At 53.5% G+C, this 21176-nt stretch overlaps 2 protein-coding genes across 9 annotated transcripts; one reads left to right on the forward strand and one right to left on the reverse strand.

The window, feature by feature from the left end:
* The first annotated feature begins 3 nt into the window (after positions 1-3).
* On the forward strand, positions 4-7985 carry Wdr54 (WD repeat domain 54). Its single transcript, XM_075983761.1, has 11 exons — positions 4-135; positions 456-678; positions 797-859; positions 1230-1296; positions 1390-1443; positions 1906-2033; positions 2799-2899; positions 2989-3151; positions 3299-3373; positions 3454-3613; positions 7847-7985. The coding sequence occupies exons 2-10, from the start codon at positions 457-459 to the stop codon at positions 3583-3585; spliced, it is 1005 nt and encodes a 334-aa protein (XP_075839876.1). The 5' UTR covers positions 4-135; position 456; the 3' UTR covers positions 3586-3613; positions 7847-7985.
* Rtkn (rhotekin) lies at positions 3777-20610 on the reverse strand. Of its 8 annotated transcripts, none has more exons than XM_075983754.1 (13): positions 18874-19251; positions 18088-18371; positions 10075-10274; positions 8533-8594; positions 8380-8433; positions 8159-8276; positions 7685-7894; positions 6662-6756; positions 6452-6558; positions 6116-6244; positions 5209-5377; positions 4990-5094; positions 3777-4455 (listed from the first exon to the last, which is right to left on the reverse strand). In XM_075983754.1, exons 2-13 carry the CDS (start codon positions 18157-18159, stop codon positions 4121-4123), a joined length of 1656 nt encoding a protein of 551 aa, XP_075839869.1. In that variant the 5' UTR covers positions 18160-18371; positions 18874-19251; the 3' UTR covers positions 3777-4120. The 8 variants fall into 8 exon arrangements, with proteins under 8 accessions (XP_075839869.1, XP_075839875.1, XP_075839868.1 ...); XM_075983760.1 differs by having other exon boundaries at positions 3777-4642; positions 18874-19239; XM_075983753.1 differs by lacking the exons at positions 18088-18371; positions 18874-19251 and adding an exon at positions 20385-20610.
* Positions 20611-21176: the final 566 nt, after the last annotated feature.

Here is a 21176-nt window from a genome sequence, read left to right on the forward strand (position 1 = left end):
GTGCGTCAGTGCGTCGTCTCTATGGTGGCGGCGGATTCGGAGGGACCTGAAGATCGCCCGTCAGGCAAGACAGACTTGGGGGTGAAGGTGGAGGGGGTTGCAGGTGTGACCTCTGACCTTGGCGTGGATTTGCAGGTAACCAAACTGTGGGAGGAAGGGCTGGAGGCCTCCTTCTGCCTTTTTGGCTGGAGCGTTCAGTACTTACCAGTTCTTCCATCACCATTATTCCTTTGCGATTCCCTGGTGGCCGCAATACTCAACCCTGGGCTTTCTCCTGTTCCATGGGATTCTCTCGTCCTTGTGATTGTTTCCCATCGCTTTCCTCGTGAAACCCGTCAATCAAGGGTCTCTCCTCAGTATCTGACGATTGCATCTCATTGCCCTTCTCCCCTGTCCAAGTACCCTCTGTGGCCTTCTCCTGGTCCACTCCAGTGACTCTAGTATCTCTCCCCCAGGATGTACCTCCGCGAGCGCTCCATCCCACTTCGCGGCTCTGCCGCCGCCCTGTCTAACAACCTCAGTGTGCTGCAGCTTCCAGCCCGTGATCTCACGCATTTTGGAGTGGTTCATGGACCGAGCGCCCAGATTCTCAGCGCTGCCTCTGAGGGTGTGCCCTTGGCCCAGCGCCAGCTCCAAGTCAAAGTGGGCGTTGGAGTGAGCCCCCCACTTATCACTCAGGTGAGGCCAGGAGTTAAAGAGGCGTTGCTTAAATCTGCTCTACCTTTGTTCTTTAAACCCTATGCTCTTGGCGCCTCATGCTCTCTGTCGGCTGTGATGCCTATGCGTGTCTCTCCAGGTCCACTGGTGCGTCCTTCCTTTCAGAGTGCTGCTGGTTCTCACCTCGCATCGAAGGATACAGGTGAGAAGAGAGTCCCCCTCCCCACTCTCCTCGTGCCCACCCTCTCCAGTTCCCTATGAATAAACACTTCCAAGCTTCCCGCATGTGTAGCCCACCCTTTCTCCCAGTTTCTTCTTCCTGCTTTCCGTTCTCTTCACTCTTCAAGCGCCACTTCAGCCATCCGCCTCCTTCAATAACTCTGTGACCTTCGGGACATGTAGCCTGAGTGCCCTCCTCTGAAAACTAGGGATAAGAATGGTGCCTGCCTCCCAGGACAAGTTGGAGGGTTCCCTGGACTCAGGCTGACATGGCTGTGTGAAGTCAGTGCCGGGGGCCCAGAGCTCAGCAAGGGTCAGCTGGATCATCCTGCCATCCTTTCTCCATCTTACAGATGTACGAGTCTGATGGCTCCGTCATGGTCTATTGGCATGCCTTGGATTCAGGAGACACGTCTTCAGGTACCTGCAGGACCAAGTGGAGCAGGGGTGGAGGCTGGGAGAATTCACTAGGGCTGGAGGAAGTGCCGCTTCTGAGAACTGTTTTCTATTCAGCACAGGCCATGTTTGCCCGAGGAATCGCTGCCAGCGTTCACTTCATCTGTGTGGGTGAGAGGACTAAGGGCAGGGCATTAAGGTGGATGAGGTACATTGGTATGGGTTCTCAGCCAGGGGGATGCTGAGATGCTGATGAACTTCTGAAGGGTTGGGGGAAGGTGAGGAAGGGTGGGTATCAGAGACTCATAAAGACATTTACAGAGAGCTGGGCGGTGGTGGCGCACGCCTTTAATCTCAGCACTCGGGAGGCAGAGGCAGGTGGATCTCTGTGAGTTCGACGCCAGCCTGGTCTACAAGAGCTAGTTCCAGGACAGGAACCAAAAAGCTACGGAGAAACCCTGTCTCGAAAAATAAAAAAAAAAACCATTTACAGAGGGATAGTGAACGGAAAGTCAGTGCTGTTGGAGCAATCAGTTTATTCCTAAGACTTCTTGGGTAGAGGGAGTGTTGGCCGGTGACTGGAGGCCCAGAGGGGTCAGGAAGCCATCAGTGGGACACTGGTTCTGGCTGCAGGAACATGGTCCGGCCGGGTACTGGTGTTTGACATCCCTGCTAAGGGTCCCAACATTGTACTTAACGAGGAGCTGGCGGGGCACCAGACACCAATCACAGACATCGCCACTGAGCGTGCCCAGGGACAGGTGAGTACACTTCCTCTAGCTATTCTAGTGCCCCATTTGGGTCTTAGCTCTGCCACCAAGTAGCAGTGTGGCTTTGGGATCATCCTCACTCTCTTAGATGTAGTAGCTTCCAGTCTGAGGGAAACATGCTTTATGTTAAGAGTTCTAGAAAAATCACTAGCCCTCTTCAGCACTGGTGTGAAGCCAGAAGTTCAAGCTGACCCTTTCCCAGATGCTGCCAACACTGACAGCTGTAGCTTCCTTCTCTGGCCTTTCCAGAAAGCTGTCTCCCTGGTCCACCCTGCCACCCAGCTTCACTCTGAGTAAGCCCTGTCCTCACAGAAAACTTCCCCTTCCCCCCGCTTGGATTGCAAACCTCTTGAGAGCAGGACGTGGGGCTTATAATTTGTACCGTTCATAGCACTGTTCTGTCCGCCTGCATCAGTAAGGAGGCCTAGGGACCAGCTGTGACTGTGGTTGGCTCAGTATGAAGCCTGCAAAAAGTCGGGAATGGGTGGCTTTAGCATTGTCACCTATCCCAGAGGAACAATTATATATATACGTCCTCTCCTGCCCCGTGATGGGGGCTTGGGGGGGTGAGAAACCTATAAGGACCTACAAGGAGCCTGTGCTTAAGAGACTTGGCAGAGAAGTGTCTGATATCTTGAGCTCTTGCCCTTTCCCTGTAGAAGCAGAGAGGCAGGCATGGCTTCCCTTCCCCTCCTGCCCTGGACCCTGGGCCGCACAGGCTATAAAGGGAAGAGCTGACCCCAACTCTCTCCTCAGGATGGTGTTGCTGACATGGTGACAGCCGATGACTCAGGTGTTCTCTGTGTCTGGAGGTCAGGAACTGTGTTCACATTACTGACCCGAATACCAGGATTTGGGTAGGAGACGCAGAAGAGGGTTATGGCCTTTTTGAGGGCAGGGGATATGTTGGGGTCTCGAGAAACAAAACTGAACATTGCCCTTGCAGGGTCCCGTGCCCCTCTGTGCAGCTGTGGCAGGGGATTGTAGCTGCAGGCTACGGCGATGGGCAAGTGCGTCTCTATGATGCCACTACTGGAGCACTCCACGTCCAGATCAGTGCCCATGCCCGGACCGTCTGTGCCCTGGACCTAGCTCCAGAAGTGGGCAAGGTCAGTCTCCTGCACCCCTAAGTACCTTCCTGGTGCTTAGATGCCTAGCACAGGCTGGTCTCCGTACTCAGTGTGACTCCATCCCCAGGTACCTGGACTGGGCATTCTGACTCCCTTGCCCATCCCTCTTGGGTTTCTCTCTTTTAGCTACTCTCTGCAGCTGAAGACACCTTTGTGCACATCTGGAAGCTGAGCAGGAATGCAGAGAGCGGCTCCATTGAGGTATGTTTGTAGAGGGTGGGGGTGGGGACCCAAGCTAAGGGTGAGCAGCAGGACTGAGCAGTCTTTCCCCCACCCTCCAGGTTGAACACTGCCACGGGGAATGCATTTCTGATACCCAGGTGTGTGGGGCTCGGTTCTGTGACCCATCAGGCAGCTCCTTTGCGGTGACAGGTTACGAGCTTGCTGAGATCCTGAGGTTCAGCAGTGTCTGACAGAGGAGCAACCTTCCCTCCTCCCTTGGTATTTATAAAGTATCCCTCCACCAAGCCCTTGTCTGATCACTCGTTCTCACGGCCACACTTCTAAACAACAAGGTCCCAGGAGGAGGGAGAGGCAGGCTCAGAGCGCGCAGAAGCCACTGGTCCTCAGAGACCATGCCCTCAAAGACCAAGTGAAGGCAGCAAGCTGTTAAATAACTTTAATGGTCAGGGTAGGAGTCCCAGGGAGGTGCCTCCCCCCCTGCTCCCTAGTGCCGCCCACCCTCGAGGCTGGTTAGTGCAGGGAGGCAGGGCAGGGTTCTTCCAGTTTTCTCCCAGGTAAAGAGCTAGGGGATCCCAACCAGCTCCAGAAACGGCCTCCTCAGTACCATGGTAACCACAACTTAAGAGGGGCTTCTGTTACCCCTCCCCAGCTTTCCTTCCTAGTCCAGTGGAGGAAGAGGAGCCCAGCACCCTACAGTGCTGGACCTAGAACCCAGTTGCCCTTGGGTCGTTTTCTTTCTTGGCCAGATCCTGTTGCTGGTGCCTCTCACACTGGGGACTGGAGCCATGTGCGGAGCTGACTTTTGCTGTAGAAGCCTCTGGATTGTGGGGATCGCTGCGGGGGGAGGGGTGCAACCGAGCGAGAAGCCCCAAGGGAGTAATCCGGGGGTGCAGCGTCCAGGGAAAAGGTTCGGGGTCGCCCCCAGGGCAGGGGTTGCGTCCAGGTTGGGACTGGGGCCACTGAGGCAGGCGCACAGGAGCTAGGCAAGGCAGGCTGGTCTGTAAACATTGCTAGCCAGGGTGGGGGCGGCTCCAGCTTTGTGCCCTCGCGCTGGGCCAGGATGTCGGTCACAGCGGCGATGTCGTCTAGTGGCTCAATAGCTGTGGCACCAGGGGGGGAGGGGAGGGGAAGGGGCTAGTCAGAGCTCAAGCCCTGGCCCGCTCAGCCCTGACTGTCACCTGTCACTGTAATATGAAGAAAGCAAGGCCCGAATCTCAGCTGAGATGGCATTGTTCTGCAGGAGCAGCCCCTCACCGGGACCCCCTGAGGCCACAGGCTCTGATAAGACTGTGTGACATTGGGGTGGGGGTGGGGAGCAGAAGTGGGTAAAGAAACCAAGATAAAAAGGAGAAAGCAGTGCCGGGCAAGTGAGGTCAGAAGAGGAGGCAGGAGTCCACATGCACAGAGGGAAACAGAAAAGAAGGAGTTAGGACAGACGTCATGGAATGAATCTGGCTCTTGGGGGTTTGTTCTATACTTGGGTGGAGGTGATTTTCAGAATTGGAGAGAAAAGGGGAAGACAGTAGGGCTGAGTGAGACCTGGACCCCCTGTGCTTTCTCTCTGGTACCTGGATCCCCTTGAGGTCCCCAACTCCACTTCCCATCAGCTCCCCGACTAACTGCCCCTGACTTACCCATCTCATGGTATAAGGACCCCTGCTTGGCCAGTGCTTGTGGGGGTTTCCGGGGTGCAGGAGCTTCGATTTTCATGACTTCATCACAGCAATGCTTCCACTGGCCTGCGAGGAGAGCGCCAGCTGCAGGAGCTGCCTGCTTGCTCCCGCATTCCCAGCTCCCAAGCGGCAGTCAGCCCTCCAGCCTTCCCAGAGGTTTCGCACAGCCCTTTCTCTTACTCATGTCAAAGAAGAGCTGCCACAGCGCCTCCATCCAGTTCTGCAGGGCTTCTCTGCTCTCCACCCGGAGGGTGTTGGTCACCTCGTCATCTCCGTAGCGGTTGCTGATGCTGAGGGTGAAAGGCCATTCCCGGGCCTGCTCCAGCTCCCCTGCCCGGACCCTAGTCTCCTGCAGGAGAAAGCAGATCTGACTTCACCTTTGCCTTAGTTTAGAAGCAGCCCATCACCCCTGCCTGGAAAGTACCTTTGGGACTTCTGCTGAGTCTGCATTTGCCTCCTGCTAACTCTGGGAGGGGTGAGGGGACAGTGAGGATGCTGGGGATAAAGTATCTATGCTGAGACAGGGAGCAACAGGCAGAGACAGAAAAGAGGGACAGAGCAAGGCAGAGAAGGTGCAAAGGTGGGCAGGAGTCACCAAGGCCCCGGTCTGGGTTACCCACCCAGTACTTACAAAACACAGGCAGGGTGCCTGGGGTGCAGTGCTGGGGCAGACTTGCCTAACACACTCAAGTCTCTCACAAACACAGAGGAAAGCAACCCTAGGGCAAGGGGGCATAGCAGCCCAATTGGGCCTGTGTAGGGACAGACAGCAAGTTATCAGCAGCTACAAACTGGAAGCACAAAGGACTGGAGGAAGAGCTGCCTGACCCAGCAGGAGAATCCCCTGGGATTTGGAAAGGGCTGGGGATGCTGAGTGAGCAAGAGAACTTTCTTAGTATTGTTTGAGGGGTGGAAAGATATGGGAAAGTGGTCTCTCTGCATCCCCAACCCTGCTGTGGAGCTTGGTGCTTTTAGGAACAGAGTCCACCTGCCCTGTCTCTGAGGCCTGAGCCCAACTCTCTAGGGCTTGAGAAAGAAGTGCCTGGGCCTAAGTAAAAGGTGGCCTCATGACCACCAGACTCATCACCTTGTTGATGGCGACAGTAAACCGTGGTTCTTGCCCGGTGTCTGCATCTTCGGATCTCCCATAACAGAAGAGGTTTGTGCCTTTCAGGACTCCGTGCACGAGTGTCCCATTCTGTAGCTCCCCAGCTTGCTGCATAAAGGACCTGGCGTTTTCTAAGGAGTCTTGCCTCCCCACCAGGGACCTTCTTCTCAGTCACCCGTTGACCCCATGTCCCCAGTACTCACCGTGCTGCCTTCCCATCCCACTTTGTCCCCCAGAGTAACACTTTTATCATCCTATCCTTAGGGGCCCAGTTGTCTCCTCCATGCCCCCTTCCACTCCTGTAGGACCCCTCACCTGCACCCTGAGGGTACCACTTGCAGTGGGCTGAGTCATGCAGAGAGGCTGGGCTGCCAGGCGGCAACACACGCTACCATAAAGGGGCAGCCAGTCAGGGTTCTCCTCTGGGGGAGGAGGAAGTACAGGGTAAGGATGGGAAAAGAGAAGGGGACAATCCCACCACCCCTCTCAGCACTGCCAGGGCCCCCGACACACTCATGCACCCACCATGGCCGGCGAGCGTGAGGTCATGTGTACGGAATCCATCTTGCACGTCTGCTAAGGTGAGAGTGGTGTGAGCCAAGAGGTGGTACCGAGGACCCCTGGAGGGAGAAGGGGACATCAGTGGAGTGTGGTGTGTGAGATCTGTCCCACTGCCAGGCTACATGGACAACTAGCTCCCTCCTGTCTCCCCGCCCCCTAGGCACCTGGCCCTCACTCATACACTATCCCAATGAAACTCTCCTGGCAGTTTCCTGAGGGTGAGTGTTCTTCAGTCAACAGATCCCAGTAACTTCAGGGGACTATAGGCTCCGCCACAGAGCATGCCCAACTCAGCACAGCTGTAGATGTATCTACGTTGTTCGGTTTGGGTATACGTATGGGAGGCACACATGAGTATGTAGAGGCCAGACATTAGCATTGCGTGTCCTCTTTAATTGCTCTCTACGTTGTTCATGGAGGGAGGATGGCTCACCTAGCCCAGAGCTTGCCGGTTGGACTAGTCCAGCTAGCTAGCATGTCCTGGAGACCACATAGCTCCCCACCCAGGTGAGCCCTGGGATAGGTTTTGGGGGATCAGAACTCGTCTCCATGCCTGCATAGCAAATGCTTTAGCCATTGTGTTGTTCTCCCCATCCCTGTTTTGGGGGTTTTGAGGCAGGGTCTAATGTATACCAGGATGGCCATAAACTCACTATGCAGCTGAGAATGACTTTGAACTTTCGATCCTATTTCCTCTACCTCCCAAGTGCAGGAATAACAGCTGTGCACTACCCCACACAAAGCTTCGTGTATGCTAGGCAGGCACTCTACCAACTGAGCTACACCCCCAAGTCCTATAAGATGTTTCTGTGCCTGCTAACCAGGTAAGACCCCAAAGCCTAGCTCTCTCTGCCCCGGCCCCCACTGTCAGTTCGTGGACTGAGGCCTAACTCTAGGGCTGGGCAGAATGCCTGCTCATTCACGGTGTCATGGTCACCAGTGGGGAGTTGAACGCAGCTGAAGGCATTGGGTACTACGTGATCTTACCCCACAGCTGGGGTAGGCAGCAGGATGGGACTGTTCCCAGAGCCCCCAGCACTGTCCAGCGATGCCCTGACACGCTTCCCCGAGGAACGGCCCAGGGAGCTGCTGAGTTTGGTGGCAAGCCTCTTGGGGGCACCAGCCAGGGCTCCCTCTTCTTCCACACAGGCCCCATACAGCTCCAGCCGCAGTTCAAAGTCCGGCCCTGCCTCAGCACTACACAGGCGCAAAAGAGAGGAGTGTAATGAGCAGGAGGCTCAGGAGGGTGTGGGGAAGAAGAGCGGAAGTTCAGGAGGACTCTACAGAGGTGCCCAGGGGTCATCTGCCTCTCCTCCCCCCCCACCTCTGCCCCCATAGCAACCCCATAAGGAGCTGGAGTGGAGGAAGGAAGGGGGGAGGAAGGGAGGAAGGAAGGAAGGAAGGAAGGAAGGAAGGAAGGAAGGAAGGAAGGAAGGAGCGAGCCATAGCCAAGGAACTCACAAGAGCACATTGTTCTGAAAAGAGATGTCTGTGAGAGTCCTGTCCACCAAGACCATCTCTGTGTCCTGAATTTGTTCCCCGAGCTGCAGCAGCAGGAACACAGCCCAGCGGTGCAGGTCTGAAAATAAAGAGAAAAAGAGAAATAAAAGCATTAAAATGTCAACAAGAGCCTCTGTCTCGGAGCACTCCCCTGATTTTGTCCCATTGTATGTGACACTCACCGCCTTTGTTCTTGAAATACTCCGTGTCCTTCCACATGAGTGGGATCCGGAGGTCTAAAGGGCAGACGGGAAGGAAGAGGGGTTAGAAGCAGCCAGGCGGTGGTGTGGTGGGGTGAGGGGTACCAGCCTCTGTGGCAGTTATATGTTTCTTACCAGAGATGCAGACCCGGCCACGGCAAGGGGAACGCTCAGGGGGCGGCACACTGTCGGAAGGTCTGTGGGCAGATCACAGAGTCCTGGCCTGGTCTTCCCCTCTCCTCCCCTTTGTTCTGATTCCCAAGGGCTCTAAGGGGCCCCTGATTCCTAGCCTGGTTGGCATGGCAGGACCAAGGGACTGGAAGAGAGCTATTGACAGCGCCCAGAAGTTTGCTGGTCTTGGGGACGTTTGAGCAATGTTAGCACACAGGGATAGTACCCAAGCTCTGGGTCCTCATCCTAGCATTGGTCCTGGCCATCCAGACCCCAGTAAGGGACAAGTGGGGCCTTGAGGGGACAGGTGCCGAAAGAGATTCCCTTTTAAGCCTCCCCCAACCTCCTGCTAACACACACACACACACACACACACACACACACACACAAACACACACCCATTAAACCATGGACTTGGAGAGACTGAAAGGTTTTCCCTGCAATTTTAGAAGCTACTTGTTCCCAATATCTCAGGTGTTTGAGAGTGAAGGTCTCATTCTGTAGCTCAAGCTGGCCTCAAACTCAGTAATCTTCTCACCTCAGCCTCCCACGTGCAGAGATTATAGGCATAAAGCACCATGTCCAGCTTTCATCTTGTCTTTGATATGAGTACACAGAATAGCACAACTAGCTGCTAGGGAATTAAATGTACTTTATATTCCCACTCTGAGGGCTGTGTGGTCGATTTGCCCGTGGCTGCCTGAGAGAGCTGCTCCCTGCCTGCTTGGCCTCTTGCTAAATGAAGCAGCAATGGAATGTGTTTTCTCCTTCTGTGGGCTTCCTGGTGAGCCCCTGGCAACCTCTCCTTCAAATCCTCCATGCCAGTGAGGGTTGGGACCCTCTTCCCATGCAGCCTCAATGAGGTAGGCGGTTCCCCAAATGACTCATCTACCAAAACAGCCAATCCTCAGAGCAATGCATTTGTCAAGTATTTTCTAACGTTTTCACTTGACTCCAGCTGTCTTAAGGTTGACCTGTCACTGCCAGAGTGCACTGTAGCACTGGCACTGTGTGCAGGTCACAAACTCAGGCTGAGCTCCGCTGCACAACCAATTTCTACAAATGGGGAGCCTTCCTTTAAGTGATTTTCAATTATGTGCTTTCTCAACTCCTGCCTCTGATGGTGAACCCCAGGTACAACATGCTACTGTCAAATTGTGGTAAATGGGCCATTTGGTGAACTGGCTTTGAGAAAATTAGTTTTCCAGACAACAAGCCGGATATAGCAGATCATGGGCAGGCCATAACCAATTAGCATGTTTGTATTACTTGTGGTTTGAACTGCCAGCCGCCCTCAGATACCCTGGCTTTCCTGAGTCCAGCTCCAGCTACTCGGGACGACCCACCACCATGGTAAACACTAAGGTGTCTTTCCTGGTCAGGACAGGTGTTTGTGAGGGAGTCCCCATCAGGAGGTTGATCTGAGCCCCCAACACTCCACATAGCCACTTGCTGAAGCACGGATTAAAGCCTCCCTCCCTCAGGCACATCCCCTCCCTTGCTCACCTCCGGCCTGTCTTCTCCAGCACCTGGGCCTCCTTGCGCCTCTGCAGTTCGCCCATGTAGCTGAGAATCCGGCTGTTGCACAGCAGCAGGCTCTTGGTGGCCTCCAGAGCCTGTTCTCGCTGGGAGCAGGCCGCCAGCAGCTTGCAGGCCCCTTCCCTCATCCGGATCTCATGGTCTAGTTTCCTCTGTAACTCCGTGTCCTAACCAGAGTCATGGGAAGAGAAGAGAAAATGGCAGTCAGGGATCAGGCTGAGACATCTCCCCTACCCTACCCCAGTCCCAAGTGGGCTATGTGGGGTGGGGGAGGGCAGAGGACACTAATGTTATAGCAAAGCCTGTTGTCTTACCCTCAGCTGCCCAAGATGACTCAGAAAAACTTTACAAAACTACAGATACTCTCATCCATTTGATTGTGAGGAGTACAAAGTCTTTCTACCTTTGATCGCGATTTGGAGAAATCTACAAAACTACAAGTTCATATATTCTTCAACCTAACTGTCCTAAACACTGTACTCAAGGGTTCAGCCTACAGATACACATGTAAATGCCAAACTATATGATAAAAAGATTCACTTAGCACTGTTTTACTTAAGTGTACATATATTTCACATGAGCACAGAGCCCACAGAACCAGAAGAAGGCATCAGATCCCTGAAGCTGGGGTTACAGATCATTTCACATGGGTGCCAGGAAGTGAACTTGGTTCTTTGGAAGAACAGAAATTGTTTCTTTCTTTTTTTTCTTTTCTTTTTTTCCCCACTGAGCCATCTTTCCAGCCCCAGGCATTATTTTAAACACCCAAACTAAAACACAGCCTTTCCATAAGACAGCGGTTAAATGAGTTGTATCTGCACTGGTAGACAGGGCAAGAGATGGAGGAAGACATGTGTCTAGCTGTAACTCTCCAGAAAATATAGAACAAGAATAGAAAGCAAAACAACATTGTACATCAAGCCAGGCATGGTGGGTGGTGCACATCTGTAATCCAGCACTCGGGAGATAGAGGCAGGAGGATCAGTAGTTTAAGTCCATCCTCAGCTACACAGTGGATTAGTGGCAAGCCTGGGATACATGAGACTCAAAAACAAACAAAACATACACACCACCATTTGTGATATAACATATACCATATATTTGCATATGTATATGTATATATTTACATATTTGTGTGGTTGTCCCAGATATTAGGAATGAAAACAGATTTGTGGGATCAGTCAGATGCACACCACCTATAGAGTGCCCCCATACTGCACAGAATCCTATATAGACCTCAAACAGCACATCCACCACCTCAGGCTCCCTGAACTTGGGAGAGGCGCTCAGAGGTAAGGAATGAGGAAGGGAAAGTAGTTGGTCCAGGTATGAGGGACTGGGGGGTGGGGGGGGCTAGGCATGCAGGAGGCACTGGACAGGCATGGAAGGGCAAAGGAGAAGCCCTGAGAGAGGACGCAGGGGTGTTCACCTGGAAAGAAGTCATCTTGGAGCTTAAAGGGCAATTGGCATTGGGCTGGGAGTTGGGCATGCACGGCTCTGGGTTTCACTCTCCAGCACTGTATAAACCGGACCTGGTGGGGAGTGCTTAGGAGGTGGAGGCAGTGGAATTAGGATGCTCAAGGTCACCCTCAGCACCATAGTGAGGATGAGGCCAACTTGGGCTATATGAAACCCTGACTCAAAACAATAAAGTATAAAAAGCCCTAGACATCCAGGCATAGTAATGCATACCTGTATCTCAGCACTCAGGAAGCAGAGGCAGGAGAATTATCATGAGTTCCAAGTCAGCCTAGGCTACATATTTAGCTTGTTTACAGTTCCTTTCTCCGGGGACTATTTTCTGGTCACTGTACTAGGCCAGATTTTCACCCCAGCAACACCCATAGGATTCTCTTCCAAAACAGGCCAATTCAGCCCCAAACTCCTCCAGGAAGTCCCCTACCAAATAACATGGCAGCTCCTAGGTATATGGGGCATTTCACCCACCTCCCTGAGTCTTGACTTGATTTTCCAACTGATAGAATGGGGTGAAGAGCAGGGGAGGTGGCTCAGTGGGTAAAATGCCTGCTGTGCAGGGAAGACTACCTGAGTTTGGATCCACAGTGCCCGTATAGAAGGCGGGGATGGCATCACTGGTCTCAACCCCAGCACCGGGGAGCAAAAACAGACAGAGAGTCCTGGTGGCCGGCCAGTCTGGCCACAGCTTTGCACCAGGTTCAGTGAGAGATTTTGTCTTCAGTGAGGACCAGTGAGACTGACTCAAGTGGACTGACAGGCCACAGCTACCAAGCGTGAGGAACTGAGTTCTATCCCTGGGTTCCAGATGGTGGAAGAGACAGCCAAACCCCACAAGTTTTCCTCTGACTGCCACACTGTGCTGTGGCATGCATGCCCTCCACATACAGAAACACACACACAAATATATATATTAAAGGCATGGTGACACATACCTTTAATCCCAGCACTTAGGGGCTGAGACAGGCAAATCTCTCTGAGTCTGAGGCCAGCCTGGTCTACATAGCCAGTTCCAGACCAGACAGGGCTATATAGTGAGACCTCCATGTCAAAAACAAACAAACAAAAACCTTAAAGTTGACCTCTGGTCTACACACACTCGTAGGCAACATACACGCATGCACACACATACATACACCACAGACACACAACATGGGGTGAAAACAGACATGACATCTCAGTGTTCAAAGACCAGTGAGATCCACACTCGATGCCTGATGAAAAGCATCCAGCACAAAGGCAGGGACACAGGCTTTTTTCACAAGGAGGGCTGCTTTGTTAGTAGACTCTGTTCAACAGCCAGCGCTGGAGGTTCCCTGTGCTGACCAAGGCTCCATATTTAAGTCCCAGCTGGGAGGTGAACACGCAGAGATGAATGGCTGCTCCCTAAGTGCCTTGTCATGGCATAAAAACACAGGAAACAGCCCCTACTGGTTTCTGCTGAGGTGACAGCGGGAGGCTTCAGAGGTGCACCAACATTGGTTCAGGAAGCCAGGCAAGTGGAGGCATGCAGTTGGAACATTAGAGTAACCGACTACACACACCTCTCTTCTCCATCAAACCGGCTCTCCTTCATAGGCTATGTCCTGCTTCTGTCTCTGGTGCCCAGCCTTCCCAACACCTCGAATTCCTTCTCACCAAAACCTTGTCCAGCCTGCGTGCCAACTCTTCCTTCCCTATCTCTTTTGGGGGGCTGCTGTCCTAGGCCAGATGTTATCACAAACCACTCCAGTACCACCTTGTCAAAGCCCCCCTCCATCAGGAAGCTCTCCAAAACTCCTCTCTCTCAGCCTCGCTTAGGAGGCATCACTCTCCTGCCTTAGCTAAGCGGACTGCTTGCCCACCCCTCCCCGACTCTGCACTTAATTTCTGTCACCAGTTTCGCAAATGAATGAGATCAAGGTTGCGTCCTCAAGCTCGCTCCTGGTTAGCTAGCCCCCTCCGGGGCCAAGCACTCACCGATCCTTCCCTAGCCCTGTCCATGGCGTTTACAATTGGTGCGGAGTCCTGGGCAGCAGCAACCCCTGTGGCCGGTGTGACCCGAGGACCGCCTGGGAATTGAAGGATCCCGGGAGTCGGCGCTGCCTCACCGACTGGGTCCGCTGAGCCCGAGGGCGCCCGTGACATCAGCTCCCAGTTGCCGCGAGAGGCGCCGAGGGCACCGGGCTCGGGCGGTCCCTTCAGGCTCTGAGATGCCTGCATCTTCACCACCGGGACCCTGTCGCGTCCCTCCGCGACTACTTGGAGCACCTGGGCCGCCCTGGAGACTTCTCCCTAGCGGATCTGTCTTTCCAAGGTGACCCTTACCAGAAGCAGGATATGAAGTGAGGTTTCTGGATCCAGCACGGACCAGCAGAACTGGACTTGGGGCGGGGGGGGGGGGGGACTAGCCGCCTGCCCCGTGTGCACATCACTTCCAAATCCACCCTAGCTCAGTCTACAGTCAAGAATGCCCTGGAGAAAGGGTCACCTTTTCAGGTGGAGATTGGGGTCCCCGTGCTTTGCACCTCTCCCCATACCCATTAACACAGGTTTCCCCTCCACCTCCACCACCCTCACTCTCTCCCCAAATGGACGCTGTTTGTTCCCCTAGGATGGGAAAGATCCTAAATACGGAGAGTGCTCCGACCTGGGTGACCTGGGTCAGCTCCCCAGGGATGACAGAGAATGAGTCACAGTTGCCCATGATGACACACTCCTCTCTCTCCCACACTCTCTCCCCAGCTTCCTGTTGTGCTTCCCATCACCTTCTGTTCCCTTCAGAATTCCCACTAGGGCTAAGTCCTAGTGTAGGGAAGCGGTGGTGGGGGTGGGGGCGGGTGTGTCGTTTATTCTCTGGAGCTTCAGTCTGTAGACTTGGGAATAGGTGGCTTTCTTAACAGTATTACGTGAGGACTTGACGGGAAAAATCGAATCTCTACCTGGGCCTGGCACATGTTCTAGCTTTGCTCCGGGGATGTAGCTCAGTTGGTAGAGCTTGCCTAGCATACATGGCAGCCTGGGTTCCATCCTGAGCACCCCGTTCACCGGAAGTCATGCTTGCCTGTGACCCTAGCACTTGGGAGGTAGAGACAGGAGGATCAGAAGTTCAATGCCTTCCTTAGATACATAACCTGGGCTACTTAAGAGGTTACTTAAAAAAATAAAAATAAAAGGCAAACAAGATGGCTTGCTTAGTGGTAAGGCCGTTTGTTGTCAACCTTGAGGACCTGGGTTCAATCCCTGGCTCCCACCATGGAAGAAGAGGATCAAAACTGTCCTCTGACCTGCACACTTGCTTGGTGCTATACACCACCATCACCATCCAAATATTTTTTAATTAAATAAAAATAATCTTTTTGCCAGGTCCTGGTGGTGCATGCTTTAATCCCAACAGCACTCAGGTGACAGAGGCAGGTAAGTCTCTAAGTTCCAGGCCAGCCTGGTCTACAAATCAAGTTCCAGGACAGAAAGGGCTGTTACACCAAGTAACCACATCTTTAAAAAAAAAACCCAAAAACCAAACTTTCATTCTCCTTCCTCTTAAACTTGCACCTTGCAGCCTAGGATACCACCTTTAAAAAGTCTTTTTGGATTTATACTACAGAACTAACTTTCCTGCCATTCCTGAATTATCAATGAGTCTGTCTTTTTGAGGACATGATGAACTGGGGAGGGGGTTGTGCAGAACTCTCAGCCTGTGGCTCAAGGAACGTTGTTCAAAGTAAAAACAAAGTCATCCTTGTGTTCCAGATGTTGGGCAGGCCTCCAGAGGGGAGAAAGGTCAGTGTGAGTGCGGGGGGAGGAGTGCACAGGATGCAGAACTTAAACATTTATGTAGCCTAACCAACTCTGTTGATGTAAGCAGTCAGCATGTACCTAGCAGTTGAATGTGACTAGAGGAGCCAAGAAGCTAACTGGTTTCTTCCCCCTCCCCTTTTAATTAACTAAAGATAATTATAACACAATTTATACAACTAATAGCGGGGCAATGGAAACCAGCTGGATCGAGAGGAGGTTTGGAGTATTTTGCTTATGTTTTTTGTTTGTTTGTTTGTTTGTTGTTTGTTTCATTTGGGGTGGTCTCCTTCTATAACCCAGGCTGACTTTGAACTCACAACACTCCTTTCTCAACCTCCTGAGCACTGGGATTATGGGCATGTGCCTCCACACCATGCCTCACCCAGTAAATCGGTTTTCTCTTGTGCACCAACACGCAAAAATTAGGCAATGCCAGAAACCCAAGGGGTTCACTTGGTATCTTTCTACAAAATAGAAGGGGACCCTCTCCAGACAGGTATTGAGTTGTATCCTCCTGGTACAGAAGCTGGACATGGAAGGCTTCTTCCTCTAGCTGGCACCATGTGAAAGTACACTCGAAATGTGTGCCGAGACTGTGCTAGAAAGGGTCCTACGGCTGTAACTGGGTTGGTCTATAACTTGCTAGCAATATGCATTGATCCAGAGATGGGGGCGGGGCTAGGTGGGAAGCACGTGTGCAGTAAGTTACCCTTCCTGACTGCACTCTGAATCTCTGCCTCTGACCTCTGACTGCAGCCTCCTTCTCAGTCACTGCCCATCTCAGCACGGTGCCGCACCACTGGGAGGCTTAACCACACACCTAGCCCCATCTATTCTAGAGGTCTTTCTGCTTCACCCGCCACATCCAATCCATCAGCCGGCTCTGTCAGATCTCCCACCATCATTTGGAATCTCTCCTCCTTTTCATGAACTCCATAATCTAAACTCCAGATCCATTCCCCTGATGTGATATTTGGCTGCCCACCGGGGAAACTTGCAGACTCTCTTGCCAACCCTCCTTGCCCAGGATTCACCACCACCAAGCTGATCTTCCGCAGCAATCACCCTAAAAGCTTAAGGCGTAAGGTCATGTGGCGGCAGACACCTTTAGTTCCACTACGCAGGAGATAGAGGCAGATGGATCGCTGTGAGTTAAAGGCTATCCTAGCAGATATAACCAGTTCCAGGCCAACCAGGGCTACACAGGGGACCCGATCTCAAACACAAACAAGCCCATAAACAGCAAGGAACTTGAGACAGGTGTTAGAGACATCACCCAGTTGGTTGGGTGTTTGCCTGGTGTGCAGGGTGTCTCAGGCTGGACCCCCTGCTTGGTGATGCACACTTGTGATTCCAGCACTCGGGAGTTCCAGGCAGGAAGATCAGAAATTCAAGGTCATCCTTGGCTATGTACAGAGTCTGAGGCCAGCCTAGGATAAGAAAACCTTTCTGTGCTGCAGAATTCTGCTAAGAGTACAACCTAAGTGATGAATTACAGTCTTTCCACCCCAGCATGGTCTACCTCAGCCCACCAGCTCCACCACAATGACAAATGCCAGCCCCACTGGCACACACACACATACACACACACACACACACACACACACACACATCACCCTCACCCTCATCAAACACTCTCTACCCTGGCCATGCTGTCTTTCTGGAAAGCCTTGCCAGCTTTAGCACTGCAGACCCTCTCAGACTATCTAATGCTGCTGTCTGTCTCATTATTATTGCATTCTATTTTTATAATACTTTCACTATGTGACGTTGCTCATACTTGGCTATTATCTGTCCCCTCACAAGAAAGGACCTTTCATGCCTTCTCCAGAGATATTTTCACGGGCTAGAAAGGAGTTTGGCACCTAGAATAAGTTCAGTTTGTGTATTTAAGAATAAATGGGACAGGTGTGGTGGCTTACTTATTCTTAAACACATGCCTGCAATTCTAGCACTTGGGAGGTGGTGGTAGGAGGTCAAGGTCACCCTAACTACACAGTAAACTCAGAGAATCAGTCATAGAAAAAAAATGAAAGCACAGCAGGTGGTGAGATGGATCAGCAGGTAGAAGGTGACTGCCATCAGTTCCAAGGACCGGGGTTCAGTCCCCAGAGTCCACATGGTGGAAGGAAAGAACAAAACCCCCAAAGTGTCCTGCACACACACACACACACACACACACACACACACACACACACACACACCTTTCCTCTTCGCCCACCATCTCCTTTCCCTTCTCTTCAGGCTTCATCTTTCTGCAAGCCTCCTTCACACTGAAGGCTCTTCACTCCATCTCTAAAAGGAGCCGTTGTCCCCAGGACAAACCGCCACACCTACTCTCACAGCTTCCAGAAATAGGCGCAAAGACCCTCTTGCCAACGTGTGGTTTTGTGGTTAGTGTTGTTGTTTAACCCAGGCTGGCCTGGAACTCACTCCTGCTTCTACTTCCCAAGTGCTGGGATGACAGGTATGCGCCCCTGCGCCCAGGGGTGCTGGTAACCAAACCCCGGACTTGGTCTATGCCAAGTGGAGCCACATCCATAGCTCTTCAAAGTAATGTTCATTCTGCTCAGGAGAAGTGGGCCTGGGTCCACAAACAGGCCCAACACAGAGCATCCATCCACCTGCTGGCCCTCCTGTGCAGGCTATGGGCACCCCCCCCAGGCCCCATTAAGGCTAAGACAGTAAAGAAAGAAGCGTATGGTCCAGGGGTCAGGGCATTACCTCCAGGCTGAGTGCCATCTGCCGAATGTAGAGCATATTGAGGTCCTCCAGGATGTGCAATCTGTCCTGCATCTCTGTGTCCCCTAGAGCCCTTCCCTTGCTGCCCAGAGAGAGGTCAGACAGGCAGCACGCTGTCCCTCAGTTCCTCCTCCCACTGCTCCCTGGGCTTGAGAGAGGTGTCCAGCTCAAGACAGAATGAGGAGGCTGTCCCTGTCCCTCTGAAGTCCTGTCAGACCCCTCTGGCTTCTGTGACAAAACTTCCTCTCCTAGGGTTGTTCCAAGGCCTTGATAGGAGCCAGGCAGAGGAGGAAAAAAAGTGAGGTGAGAATGAGCAGGGGCTTCTGGGAGGAGAGGCCAGCTGCAGAGGGGGCTCTGGGCACAGAGTGTCCAGCCTTGCTTTGGTGGCAGCTGTTCTCCCAGCTGGGGAAGAAAAAGGTCCTTTCATTCCCATTTTGGCCCCTCCCCCGCTCCCGCCCACATCCCAGGCCAGGCTGACTGAGAATGTGCGTGCCGTGAGGGCAGTGAGGGGCAGGCACAGCTGGAAGGGGGCAGGGAAGGGACGCCTCCTGCTGATTCTACGGAATCCTGGGGCTGATCCGGAGATCAGAACCCACTGAGGGAGTTCTGGCTTAGTTTGAGAAAGTTAACGGCAGAAGTGAGGACTTGAGGAGCCTTGAGCCCAGGGAATGGAACAAAGGGGTGAGTCTGTAAAGCGGCCCAGACCCAGGGTCACCCCTTCCAACTCCGGCCCCCATCCAGCACGCCCCACCCTGGGCTCACAATTACCTCGCTTTTCCAGCAGAAGGGAGGAGAGAGAGGGAGAAAGGCGGGGGTGTGCCTGGCTGCTGCTGGCCCTGCTCCCCTCTGCGGGCCCCTTCCCTTCCAGACAGGAAACCAGCCCCGGGTCCCAGCCAGCTGCAGGGCTGTCCGTCCCCCCCCCTTCCCCCCCACCCCGGGCCTATGGAGTCACACTCTACCCAGCGGCAGGCCTGGCCCTGCAGCTCCGCCCTACTCAGCTCTGGCCCCCAAGGCCTGGCATATCCTAGCGCTGCTCAGGATCACAGGCCCTTCCTCCGGGTCCCCGGCTTCGTCCCTGGCTCCCCCACGCTAGCCACGCGCAGGTTCCTTGGGTCTAAGTAGCTGGGGTGTGAGGATGACAAAAGCTCTCCACTAGCTTCTGACTCAGAGAAAGCCTGGGACAGCGCGACAGGGGTGTGAAAGAGCCTTTGTTCTGGGCAGCCTAAAGGGAAAGGGCAAAAGCCAGGCCTGGAATCCGGGGAGGGTGTGTGCGTGAGTGTGTAAGAACCACTTCGTTTAACTCTTCCCAGGCACGGGAGGGAGGGAGACATCGAACTGGGACCTCCTTAAGCATGTGGGAGACTGACTTTGGGGATGTAAGTCTCTTTGGGATGGCTAAGCGCCTCTCATTTCTGGCTCCAGCCATCGGCCTCCAGAGCCTCTCCAGTTTAGGGACTTTTTAAATTAAGCATAGGACTCTGAACATACAGGCAGGGGTACCCTGCTGGTGGGGTGGTAACTTTCAGTCTAGAGGCTGGATTCCTTAGATCCAAGAAAGGAGGTGGAAAGTTTGGTTGTGGAAAATTTCTCCAGAGTGAAAACACACACACACACACACACACACACAGAGAGAGAGAGAGAGAGAGAGAGAGAGAGAGAGAGAGAGAGAGAGAGAGAGACGAGAGAGAGACGAGAGAGAGAGAGAGAGAGAGAGAGAGAGAGGCAGAGACAGAGACACAGAGAGAGACACACAGAGAGAGACAGAGACAGAGAACGAGAGAGCGAAAGAGCGCTAGAGTTGGAGGTTACTCTGAGAAGCTTGTTGCCCTTCAGGAATAAGGCCATTGGGAGGGCTTCGGACAAGTCACAGAACTAGGGAGCCCACAAAGGAGGCTGGCTTAGGGGGTCGGCACAGAGTGTGGGATGCTACTGGCAGCTGGTAGTCAGTTGGAAGCCAAGACAAGAACACAAGGATTGGAAGATGCCTGACAGCCCACTGCCTTTGGCCCGGGATGCTGGAGAGACTTGGGTCAGTCATAGTTCTGGAATTGAGTTTAGGGCCCCTCATATGGAGGACCTTTCCAGTCAGAAGCAAATTACCCCAACCAGGCAATGCGTGGGCTCGCACAGATAGGACGGATCCGCACCCTGTCCTCATCTGGCTTTCTAAGTCAACAACTTGAGCTAGAATGGACCCAGATCGCGGCGCGCCCAGGAGGCAGGATAGCCGGGGCCACCTGCCAGTACTGGGAGGGGAAGGCAAGGACGCGGCCTCTCACCTCCGGCGGGTCGCTGAAGACACTAAGTCGGAAACGGCCGCGTTTGAATTCCATCTCCAGGGCGGAGCCCCTGGCCACTGTGACCCGGCTCCGGTGGTTTCGAGAGAACATGCTTGCAGCCCCTTGCTCAGTGTGCTCCCTGGGCTCCTGGCATCAGTCTCCCGCGGGCTTGGGCTCCGGTCCCTCGACGGCCACCCTCCCACCAGTGCAGCCGGGAATCTCCCCAGCTGCCCGGTTCCCAAACCCCGCCCCCGGAGACGACACCTGGGCTGGGCAGGGCGCGGCACCCTCCTCTTCCACCCCCGCTAAAGGCCCGGCCCGTAGCCGGGCACCAAGCCAATCTGGGTCGACAGTTTCAGAGCCAAAGGCACCCTAAATCACTCCAGCACGGCTTGAGAACTTCCACGCTTCTGGCTGGATTAGCTCACCTGAACTAGGGCTGAGTCCCCGAATCCCCTACCCAGCTGCAGCCCCCACCTGTCGGACTGGGGTTCTGGAACTTGGAAAACACTAGCCACACGGATGGCTCGCTATGCTCCCTGGTTCTAGCCTGACTTGGTACCGCCCAAATCTCACCTTTTAAGCCACAACTTCCTATAGCTGACCACATCTCTCCCTTTTAAGCTTCCCTGCATGGCTACCCGACCCTCCACAGTGGCCTCGATTCATAAAAAGGATTTAGGAGGGTCTTGAAAGTTCAGTTGCTTCCCTATTGGACCACAGAACCTTGGTCCAACCACTGAACTTTCTAGTCTATTCTATGAGGATATTGTAGTCTCAGTTGCTACAAAA

Source organism: Microtus pennsylvanicus, chromosome 8, assembly GCF_037038515.1.
Source record: "Microtus pennsylvanicus isolate mMicPen1 chromosome 8, mMicPen1.hap1, whole genome shotgun sequence".
NCBI classification, from domain to species: domain Eukaryota; kingdom Metazoa; phylum Chordata; class Mammalia; order Rodentia; family Cricetidae; genus Microtus; species Microtus pennsylvanicus.

Coding starts and splice junctions, on each gene's coding strand:
- Wdr54 (XM_075983761.1), top strand. CDS start 457: ATGTACCTCCGCGAGCGCTCCATCCCACTTCGCGGCTCTGCCGCCGCC. Junction 679..796: donor GCCCCCCACTTATCACTCAG/GTGAGGCCAGGA, acceptor GTGTCTCTCCAG/GTCCACTGGTGCGTCCTTCC. Junction 3,374..3,453: donor CAGAGAGCGGCTCCATTGAG/GTATGTTTGTAG, acceptor CCCACCCTCCAG/GTTGAACACTGCCACGGGGA.
- Rtkn (XM_075983752.1), bottom strand. CDS start 13,785: ATGCAGGCATCTCAGAGCCTGAAGGGACCGCCCGAGCCCGGTGCCCTC. Junction 8,434..8,532: donor TGGCCGGGTCTGCATCTCTG/GTAAGAAACATA, acceptor TCTGCCCTTTAG/ACCTCCGGATCCCACTCATG. Junction 6,757..7,684: donor CTGCCTACCCCAGCTGTGGG/GTAAGATCACGT, acceptor TTCTCCCTCCAG/GGGTCCTCGGTACCACCTCT.